Source organism: Falco cherrug, chromosome 3 (genome assembly GCF_023634085.1).
Source record: "Falco cherrug isolate bFalChe1 chromosome 3, bFalChe1.pri, whole genome shotgun sequence".
Classification (NCBI taxonomy): Eukaryota; Metazoa; Chordata; class Aves; order Falconiformes; family Falconidae; genus Falco; species Falco cherrug.
In genome coordinates this window covers 102948574-102960174 of record NC_073699.1, presented here as the reverse complement: position 1 = coordinate 102960174, position 11601 = coordinate 102948574, and the positions used below count along the sequence as shown (strand labels likewise).

At 46.6% G+C, this 11601-nt stretch overlaps 1 protein-coding gene across 1 annotated transcript in view; it reads right to left on the bottom strand.

Annotated features, from left to right (window-relative positions):
- SALL3 (spalt like transcription factor 3) overlaps window positions 1-11135 on the bottom strand; it is a 22913-nt gene extending 11778 nt beyond the window's left edge. Inside the window, exon 1 of the mRNA XM_005434927.4 lies at window positions 10920-11135. Within this exon, the coding sequence (XP_005434984.2) occupies window positions 10920-10998 (79 nt within the window). The 5' untranslated portion in view covers window positions 10999-11135. The remainder of the gene's footprint in view (window positions 1-10919) is intronic.
- Window positions 11136-11601: the final 466 nt, after the last annotated feature.

Below are 11601 nucleotides of genomic sequence, written 5' to 3'. Positions count from 1 at the left end.
GGGACCTGTTCAGCACCCCAGGACGACAACCAGCCTGGCGTACCAATTCACACACTCGAAGGAGCAGCAGTTTGCATCCGACATGTAACTTGTGAGAAAGCACCAGTGGAACGCAGCAGCGCGGGTACCTCTCAGACGATCGGTGCTGGCTCTGCTCTCACGGGAACACGTGCCCGTTCGTGCTACTGCAGGGGCACCAGCCTGCGCCCAGCTGAGGGTCACCTGCCACTTGGGTCTGTATCCCTCCTGCCCTCCGCTCCCAAGCCCCAAACCCAGGGAGCATACTTTTCAAATGACCAATCTAAGTTCATTCAGCTCTGCATCTGTCTTGAAATAGTCAAGGACTGCTGTTGAAAAATATTTTAGAGCCATTAGGGCTTTTTTGTTCCCCCACATCAACTTCAAAGCAGGCACAAAAAGAACCTCACCATAGTATTTTCCATGTAGGATAAACGATTTTGGCATTTCTTAAGAAAACAAACAAGTTCAATCTCTCTGAAAGCTGCACCTCCCTGCCCTGGTAAGCAAGCAGGTGACACAGGCGGCACTGAGGGAAGCGCTGTTTTGCCATCGGTGACGGTGACAGTACACTCCCTGCACAGCACGCTGGGGCCACTAAGATGCTTCGCAGAGTGACAGACCAGGGGCTCAGTCCAACGACTCCTACCCAGAGAAGCAGCCTTTACTCGCACTGGGAACCACCACCGAAATGAATGGGAGCGAGAAAGTAGGAACCAGTCACACAAACAGCACCCCTGAGGTCCTGCCCCAGAGAAGCACTCCACGGGGGAAAAAGCAAGACTGAGAATAAAAACTGCTGAATATTTTTTAATGTCTATAAATGTGCGTTGGAGAAATGGACATTGCCCTAGTATTTCACAAATAAGGTTTTTAACATCCCTGTCAGTAGAACTTATTAATACGGAAGCACCAGGGTACTGTATCTGCTGTTGCTTTTGAAGTGTAAGTCTTCACCGGCTTCAACAGGGAGTAAAGCCTGAAAGCATACGCCTCCCCACAAAAGGGTATTTTTGTTGTTTGGGAAAAGTCGATCACTTTATGAGTGACAGAAAGAAATACCAAAATTTTGTAGTTACTCCAGATTATTAAAAACATTAAAGGTTAAAATATTAACCTAAAAATTATTTTTTGGGTCTAGTTACAGCATATACCAATTACAGGAAAACACAGCCTTTTGCATACTTCCTTATGATTTACAGTTTGCTTCGTTTTCTGATAAACTATGACGTGCTTAAATCCACCACGTACTGAAGAATTTAATCTTTTCATTTTCCTGAAGAGAAATAGTAATTTTTATTCTTAGAGTGAGGATGTGGTGCAGTAAAAATTTGCAGGGACTTTTCCGGAATTAATCGAGCACTTGCTTAATCTTATAGACATGGGCTGAATTTTGCAGTTCTTAGTTACACAAAAGGTGTTGAATAGGAGTTTTGTCAAGCAGTCAGGATCTCAGCCACTAATAACCTCTCAGTTATTTTCTTTTTCTCATTAGTAGTCTAACAGCTAACAGACTAATCTGAGGCTGCTACGGGATACAAGATGAATTACAGCACGTAAAGCTTACCCTATGAAAACAGGTGAAAAACGGCAGCAGCATCTCTCAGGTGGTACTCAGGGCAGGGGGCTCAGCGGGTACCAACCGGTGGAGCTGCAGGGGCCCCAGCAGCGCTCTGGCGCTGGGCATCGCTGGGCTCTGGCCCTACGATCAGCCCACAGAAACACAAACGCAGCGATTTTGAGAAAGTCACTTTGGGCTGGAGCTGCCCGAGGCTGCTCAGGTGCTCTGCTGGCTTGGCGAGGGGGGTACGGGGGCTGGCACCCCGACGCAAGGGGTGTACAGGGGGCTGGCACCCTGAGGCAAGGGGGGTGTCGGGGCCTGGCACCCCGAGGTGAGGGGGGTACGGGGCCTGGCACCCCGAGGCTTTGCTCTGCCCCCTTTACCAAGCTCACCGGCCCCAAGGCATCCCCAGCTGGAGCAGTGCATGGCTGCAGGGAGGATGGGGATGGCCTGCTTCCTCGCATACCTGAGGAAGGGAGAGGGCTCAAAGGGTGCCGCAGGTCCCCCGGTCAACGTGTAGAGCTGAGAAAAAAATTGCCACAGCTTCTGACCTCATGCATGCAGGATTTTTCAACCCAGCTTTACTAATTCTGAATTTTTATCGCAGGCATATGTCTGTCTGCCCTGTGTGAGAAGAAAGCCTCTTGCATGATGTGCAAGGGAAAATACAGTGAATGTATGCTTCCAAAACGCTGCCATCTACTTCTGCGACACAGACTGAAATTAAACATCGCATTCTAGTCAGCTTAATTCTGAAAACGCATGCTGTCTGTGAAAGGCCCCCTTCACTAGGGCTAGTTGCTTCCAGCCCCGCAAAAGCCCCAATCAAACACCGGGTTTCATCTTTGCTCCAGAATCTTTTGATTTTGTCTCAACTTAAATCACTTGTAGTTCTGTACACGTGAATGGCCTGAAAAGCACCTTTTCAATTATATTAAATGAGGACTACTGCAATCAAATGTTCCCTGACAATTGGGTATTTTGTTGTATTTTGTTACTCTGTGTCACAGAGCCCCCAAATTACGTATGATTCATAAGACACTTGAGTAAAACCAGGTAAGAAAACCAACATTTTCTAGGCTTTCATCTATTTCATGTTGCTGATTCCTTCCTGAAGCATTCAAGCAATGTAAAGGAATCCAACAAATGCGTGAGCAGAATATTTTCTGAAGCTTCTTTTTGGGCTCTATGCAGTAATAATAAGGAAAGCATAGAAAAGTGTTGTATGAATTACTATTACTCCTATGTTCAGAGCTGCATAATTGAGACAATATTTTCTACATGTGGGAATCTCAGGAATAAAAACCCACCCCACTGATCTTTCACTGAGCAGCAGTGTACAAACTGGGAAGAAGTTTCAGAAAAAACTGTGTTTGCTAACATTAGCTGATGCTAAAGATAAAATGTCTGCTAACTATGAAGACAGATGTACAAAATGCTCTCACATGCAAATCCAATAATAATTTCAAAGTGCAACTCACAGCATTTTTATCTATTTAAACAACCAATGTTATAAATAAAACTCTGAGCATGGTGCAGCGATACAGGACAATTATTTACTACTATCATCAGAATACACAAACTTATTTTTGCCTGAGCTCAATTGAAATAAAATAAGAAAACATATTTTAAAACACTCATAAATTTGTTTTCAAAATTATACTCATTTGGAAACAGTAGCCTTGTAGCAACGTATTGATCCTTGAGAAGAACAGTATTACTTTTTCCTTAGCTTTATCATCTCTTACAATTGGCGGAGCTTTTAAAGAAAGTTTTCTTAAATTGTTAGAACACGTTTATTTTCTTGCAAATTAATTCTTTTTAACTCTTTATGATAGCTTTGAATCCCATAAAAAAAAGATGAATTATCACATACTGAGCCCAAGCTGTGAAACAGGAGGAGACAAATAGAGACCCCTACTGTGTTTAACAATGTAGAAGAAATTCCAGACTCAAAAGAAAAATTTTCTGTCCTTTTTCTCAGACCACAGAAGCTGTTAGTGTGGATGTGAACAGTGGAGGGCACTCTTGCTATGCAAAACCTAGGACTGACCTGGCATGCTGGGTCTGAGCTGTTCAGTAGCCTAAATCTCAGAATTTGTTAAGTAACAGCCACCTGTGGCACAGGCACGAACTGTATTCTGCTGAAAACATTTGCAGTTTCTAATCTGTGCAGTGAAGCACTTTGTTATCTCAAACACTGGCACCTTTCTACGTGTACGCAGATGTGGAACAGATGCAAGCCTCACAAATTGTTTGGAATATCTGCACAAGGTATCATATTAAATAAGACCTGCGTTATGTTTTTCACAACCATATAAACTGCTACTCGGTTGGCTGTTACAGCATGTATACATTAATTTCGGCTTGCATAGAATTTGTGTACCAATATGCTGATGTCTGCAAGAACCAAGTTTATTTGGAATGCAACAAGTTTTATTTGGAATCCTAAAAAAACCCCAAACTAGTTCAATGCTTTTAACATAGCTGGTATGAAAAAGACACTGAAAAAAACCAAACCAAAACAAATAGACTGGTTGAAAGCAGCAGAACACTAGATTCTGCATACCTTTCCTATTTGGAAAAGTATATAATTAACTACAACTTAAACTACGCAACTGTAACACCCTGCAGAATGAAGCCAGCCACTCTCTGAACCACCACAGAGACGCTAACAGCTCTGTGCTTGGGGGCTCACAGCAAGCGAAGCCAAGGTGAGGACCAGTCCTGCATCTCCTCAGCATCTCAAAACTCAACTTACAAATACTGGCCTCAATGGCACCACTACTTTGAGTAAAATTACTCACATGCAAGGAGCGCTTGGAAGAGCAAACCCAGCGTGGTTCAACACCAGTTGGGCAGCTCAGTCGTTTTGCTCATTTACCGTTCTTGTCTACTGCTGCATTGCACAGGATAGCAAAGCACGTAAAGATCTAAACAAATTCGTTAGCTTTCACCATCTGCAGCTTTGGTGACTTTACTGCATCAACAAAATCATAAAATAAAATTATCAAATGGCACAAGCAGAAGGTATCTCCTGAAACACTGAACAGCAAGTCAGTTTTGAATAACTGGGAAAAAAACCTGGCACCTGCAGGGTTAATTAAGCAGCTCAAGATGCTGGGCTTCACAAAAGGAAACCTTTTTCCTTCTTGAAGAACTGTAAACACTTGTGCTGAACTAGATGGGCATTTGATAAGCTGTACAGCATGTAGCAAACTCCGAGGGATCTCTAGTTAACACTCAAATTCAGTGTTAACACTTAACAGAACAGTGGTAAGCCGTGCTGCCAAGGTCAACTGCACAGATGTACTAATTGTATTATGAGCTTGACATCTAGTGGCCACCCCTGGCAGGGCAAAGCAGGCAAAGGTTAAATCAGCAAGCCTTGTCAGAGCACTCCTAACTACCCACCCTCGGGGAGATCCAGAGGAAGCTTGCTGGCACTCTGCGCCCCCACCTTCTCCCGGCTGCAGGCTGAGCTCCTGCAGCAGCCCGCTGCGCGGCCGCGCAGGGCAGCGCCCACCCGCGCAGCACCCACCGCGCAGCACCCATCCCCGCAGCACCCATCCCCGCAGCATCCATCCCTGCAGCACCCACCCTGGCCAGCAGCTCCTGGAGGAGGTCAACAGCCTTCCCAAATATTTTGGGGTGCCTCGCTCTCTGTGTCAAAAGTTTGGAATGTTTTTGGTGTTTCCTTTTCAACTAGTGATAGGGTCCACATTTTTTTTGGGGGGGGGGGGGGAAGACATCAGTATTGCAGACAGACAGGCAATCACCACTTCAGAAGGGCTCTTTTTAGAGATTTTGCTTAAATCTCTTGCCTACCCCATAATAACTGTTGTTCATGTGTGCTCACTTAGTGTACCCTAACTACAGCAAGGAAATACTAAAGACCCCGCTCTTCAGCCCACCACTTTTCAGCTTAAAAGCAACACAATTTTTAACTGTGTTTCATGATAGTTTTCTATCACCTTTTTCAACAATTATTTTTCTGGCTTTCCCAATTCTGAAGGGGTTTTCCTTGGTAAGAAGAAATGTACTCCATGTCCAACAGCACTGTAATTGAACCAGCTCCTAAAAATCTATTTTTGAGCTAAATTCTCTATTTTTTTGTTAATGGAAAACCTTCACTACATTTAGTGGGAAATTTTAAGAGGGTGAAGAAAACAGCATTCTGGCCCTTTACATTTAAATGTACAACTCAATAAAAACACACTGCTGGAACTACATTTACTCATGCTTTCTCTGAAAAATAAGTATTTCAAATTACTCGTCTTACAAATGCAGTATTATTAAAGAAATTAGTTTTACATGCTCTATTTGGGGAAACATGTCAGTCCTCAACTATTTTAATGTCATGCCAGACCTGGTTTATTATCAGCAAAAGTGATTGACTCATATCCTGACTGATGGATAGTCAACAGATATGCTTGTCCTGGCTTGGCAGTCAACAAATCAAATAAAGGAAAGATATGCACAAAATCTTCCCAAGATCAAACTATTTTTCAGAAATGGCACTAATACTCATTACTAATTTGTTTATTTTTACTCTTTTCTTTTTAAATGCCACCCATTTTTTGAATTGTAGCTTTTCCTCTTTCTTAGGGATGGAAAAGTCATTTTCAGCAGCTAAGTGTATGCATATTAATAGCTTAATTACAAAGAATTTAAACCACCACCTTCAAAATTTCCTCCCTGCCACCCCAGATGAGGAGCCCTCGTGCCCACCTCGGAGGTGGTGAGGCTTCCTCGGGATCAACACCACCAGGTAAAATCTGACCCAGTTTTGGCTGCTTTCACTGTTACACAGACACCAGCACATCAGCTGATTGTTGTACTTTCCTTATTATTCCAAATTTTTCCTACTGCTAACACAGTTCAAAATGTAATATTTTAAAAATTATACAAATACAGATGTTACATAGTTTGAATGTTAAGCCTCTACCATAAGAGCAGAACTATTGATATAAAGTTTCAATTGCCATTTCTTATCAAAGGGGCAATTTATAGCAATACTTAATTTGGCCTTTATTTTTCAAAACAAAAAGCCTTCTCTTGCAATGGCCTCAGAACAAACATTTGCAAAAATCACCCAAGTTTTATGTTTACTGACAGCTGCTTGTGACTTCTCAAGTTTTAAAAGCAATAGCGTCTAACCGATATGCAATAACCTCTGTTTTGCACGTAGGAATGTCCTTCCAAAATGTGTTTTTACGCTCAGACGAAGCTGGCTGCTCCACAAGAGCCGCGCTGCTGCTGGAGCGAGCATGTGTGCTGTGTACATGCTCCAGGAGAATAACCGAGTGCAGTCACGAGCTGCTCAAAACTGCACAGCCCAATCCCACTCCATCAGGATGAAAAAGATCCATTAGTTTAAACTATGCTGCATGCACTTAAGAGTGGGGGTGGGGAGCAGGTCCAATGCTTAAAGAAATGATTGTAAAAGGCACATTAGAAAACTGTCATTACACAGTTCACTACAAGATATCCCTTCCACCTCCGACTAAACAACAATGCATCTTTGCCAGAAACTTCGCATGAAAAAGTCCAAAGCATCATCTGTCACCACCCTTACCAGAACCTCACTTGCACACTCTTAAGAATCACTTCTCAGCACTACAAAAAAACCCTTTTATTATCCCTACTTTAAAAACACAAACCCTGTATCTGTGGTTTAACATAAATATTAATTGGAGTTCAAGTATGTGCATTATATCTATAATTCTGATTCGTTTGTAATCTGTTGAATTAGGCAAGTGTATTAGAAATGTAATTCCAGCTATTACAATGCTTTACATTTACTGGGAAAACGAGATTATTGTGTTCTACAGGCAGTCATCTGAGTCCTGCTGCTGCTGGTTTTAAATGATTTCCATCATATCTTCTAATTTAGTAACCTCAAAGTGTGGGGTTTTTTTTAAATAGGTATCTTTTGTTCACTCTTCAACAGTGCAATTATTCAAGCAATATATCATGGCCAGCTGTTTGTTAACACTTCCTTTTGAAATTATTACAAAATACATTTTTAGCATTATCCTTCTGACAAATAATTTCAAACGATTCTGAATGTAAATCTGTAGCTGATGACATTGCTAATTATCATCAGATTTCCCACAGTTTCTCACCCCCATGACACTGCCCTGTTTGAAGGCAGTTGTGTGATGCTGTAGCCCATGCTGGCTATAAAATCATTTGCTCTGATTCTAAAACTTCTGGGCCCACGTTAGCACCAAAGTTATGGCGAGACCAGGCGACTTAAAATGCGGCCTAACACTGGCCGTGCCCCTGCTCCCCGCTGTGCCGGCCGCCTCTGGGCTCCAAGGGCCACCTTCATGGGACGCTCATTTTTAAAAGCTTCGCTTAATACAATCTATTTTGAGGCGATATTAAATGCGATTTCATTAAATAAATAATCAGCTTCGCCTGCTTAATCTCACGTTAACAACAAGTTCCACCTCTGAAGATAAAACAGCCACATCACTGAAAAGGCTCTGAGCAGCAGGCACCGCTGCTGGAACAGCTCGCCTTCTGGAAACGACAAATACCCTGGCACCCTGCAAACTATTTTTGGCCTGTTGCAAAATGCGCTCAGGAACTGTAGCAATATCTTGATTCCAGCCCTGAACAGAAACGAAGAGCACTGACTTGACAAGAAGTGCTTTAATTCACGAGATCTGGAGCGGTCATTATATCTGGCCTATAAAACTGCTTTCAGTATAGCAATCGTTAGGCTTCCTAATATAATGTGTAAATGATTTACACCACACCACAGTGCACCAGATAGCTCCTCTGCTCGTGTGTCCTGCCTCCACCTTACTCACATTTCCCAAATGAAAGTGCAAAACCAACAGCACTACTTTGGCTTGTTAATTGTTAACTATGCAGGGTTTCACTCTATTAATTAAAATATGTTTTAATAAAAGGAAACATAGCACATTTTGATAACGGCCTTCTAAGGCTGAAAAGTATTTACATTGTTGCATTTTAGGGCTGCTGTGAAAGCCGATTTTGTGCTATTCAGGGACCACAATAATAACGCTTTAAAATTCCTCACTGGGATGCAATGTAGTCCTTTTGATGGAAAGACTGTCTTTCTCATTCGGCAGAAATAAATCCATTCATTTGATCATGTAGTCATTGAGGGCAATACAAAACAAACCAAGTGTGAGAAATTCTATGTGATGAAGTAAACAAAACAAAACCCCCCCAAAAAAGGGAAAAAAAAAAACATTTCCATGACAAAAAGATTCTTTGTCCTTAATCTACCCACCATATGCAAGCGTTTCTTTTTAGCATATCTCTTGTTCTAATCTCGGGTGACATGGCTACATAGATAAGATTCACAAAACAAAACAAAAACCTAGTTTAACAATTTTTTTAAATTTATTGACTTGCCAGGAGTGTCATAATGAAGTAGCAGCGTTTTATTTTTCTGAGCTGAAATGGATTCAGAGCATGTAAAAGTTTATAATGCCAGTGATCAATTCTTAGTCCTAGCACCCACCCCAACACAGGCTGGGCTCAACAAATGTTGTTGACATAATAAAATTCTAATTCTCATCTGTTTGCCTATATTCAATTATTTTATGCGACCACCATTTCCTAAGAAAAAAAATTTTTTTTTTTTTGCAGATGCCCCGCTCTGCTCCTCGGCTGTGACACACGGGAGCGTTTCCCTGTGCCTGCTGTTGTGAGCACCCCAGTGGCTTTTCCCGGAGCGGTGGCAGTAGCCCCCTTAGCAGCCCTGGCCAGGGTGGGACTCCCTCCCTGGCTCCCCAAACGCCCTGGGAAGGAGCAGGAGGCCGAACGATTTGCCAGTCTGACAGATGTTTTAACCTGATGAAGTGGATTCACGCTGCCTTAAGCTTCAGGGCTGTAAAGTTCAGATACAATAGTCAAAATCCTCCTCGGGCTGCAACTTCGCTGCCTGGCTCTCCCCACGGATGCACCCTGGAAGTCATTCTGGGTTTGAAGCAGAAATGGGGTTTTTCTTTCTTTCCGAAGGGAGGGAGAGGGGGCAGAGAACAGCAGAGCCAGGGCCTACACCGCAAGCAGAGAACCTGGGGCTCCCACTCGGCCAGGCGAGCAGCTGGGCGAGCAGTGGGCTCTGTGCACCGAGGAAAAGAAAAACTTTCAAGTGGAAGCTCTCAACTTAGCCCAGGAAAGTGCGCGTGGGGTGTGGCGTGCTTTTGCAGGCTGCAATGCCAAGGGCTACTAAGGAAACTAAAATAATTTTTAAAAAATTAAAAAAAAAAAAAAGGAAGGAAAAAAACCCCTGCAGCCCTCCTCTCGAAAAAAATACAGCACAGTGGAGACAGGAGTGACCGCAGCCCGCAGCCTCGCCGCTCTGGACACTTGTTCACCAGCAGCCTGGGCACCCAGATGCATAAAAGCGAAGCGTGCGCGTGCCTGCGTGCGGGGAGGGCGCGGGGAATGGCGGATGGGCGAGCCCCCCCCAGCGCCGGCAGCGCCCGCCGGGGGCGCCCCGAGCCCCCCGGGACCGGCCACCCCGCAGCACAGCCAGGAGGCCGGGGGGGAAAGGCGGGGGTGGGTGGGGGTGGTGCGGCCGAAGAGCTCAACCTCCTCGCAGATAATGCAATGAGCTCCGCAGCCCCCGGGGCGCCCTGCCCGCGGCCCCCGGGTCCTCTGCCTGCGGCCTTCGGGGTTCCCTCCCCGCTGCCGAGCAACGGCCCCCCCGCGCCGCCGGGGCAAGCGGGGGCAGCGGCCGGGGCAAAGCCCCCCCAGCCTGGGCCGGGCTGCCCGCGGGGGCGGCCTCTGGCATCGGCCGCGGCGGGGCTGCCCCGGGATCCCCCCCGGAGCTGGGGACCCCCCCCGGCCCCGGAGCCCGCAGTCCCGGGCAAGGGCATCCCGGCCGCCCCAACTTCGCTGCCAGCGGGGCGAGGGGAACATGGCTCCTGTCCGCACCGGTGTGTGTGTGTGTTTGCGTGTGCAGGAAAAAAGAGGTACCCGGAAAGCCGGGGGGGAGCGCAGCGGCGGGAGGCGGCGGCAGGCGCTGCGCCCGGTGCCCGCTCCCGCTCCCGCAGCCGCCCGAGCCCAGCGCGGGAGGGCCGGGCCGCCGAGCCCCGCCGCGGCACCGCGCTGGTGAGGCCAGGCGGGGGTACGGGGAGGGCCGCGGAGCCGGGGGGTGGGCGGCAGAAACTTGGCTAAACTGCGAACTTCTCAGTTCCGCTGCCTCTCCCCCAGCTGCTCTAATTCCCATTCTCCCGCTGCAGAGCGATCGCGCTCCCCTGCTCACCATCACCGTAAACCCACCTAGCTCGGCCGAAACGCGCTCACAAAAGAAGAGAGAAGGAGAACGCGGCGCGGGAGCCCTTACCGTGCTCAGAAACTACCTCCGCTTGCAGCTCTTCGTCCGACTTGAGATGCTGGGGTTTCGCTTGCTTTCGACGAGACATGCTGCTAACTGAGCCGTCTTGACTCTGCTTTTTGCAGTGGCATCAGCGACGCGGAGGTGGGAAGGGGGGAGGAATTGGGAACGAGGGAATGGGGCTGGAAATAACTGTTCGCAAATAAAAGTCGAGTTGCAAAACAAACCAAACAACAACAGAAAAGGCAACCAACCAAGCAAACAACAACAACCAACAAAAAAAAAAGAGAGAGAGAGAAAGAAAAGGAAAAAAAAAAAGGCAAGGCTAACCAGCCAACCAAACTGGGAGTGAGTGGGGTGAGCGGGTGAGTGGGTGAGCGAGTGGGGGATTAGCCGGGCGGGGTGTGCGCGGTGCGGCGGGGAGTGCGCGGCGGGCTGGGGCGGCTGCGCGGAGCGCGCATGGGGCTCTGTAATTATGATTGTGAATAATGCATGGCGATTAATGGTGCTGGGGGCGAGCGCGGATTGGCGCGGCTCCAGCGGACTCAGGCTGCATATGTAAATGAAGGACGGGGCTCCGCAATTAGCCGCTTCGCTCCGCCAAATGATGCGTCTCCCCGGCACCGGCAGCGCCGCCTGCGAGAGGCACCGACCGCGGCGGCGGCAGCAGCGGCGGCGGCAGCGACACACA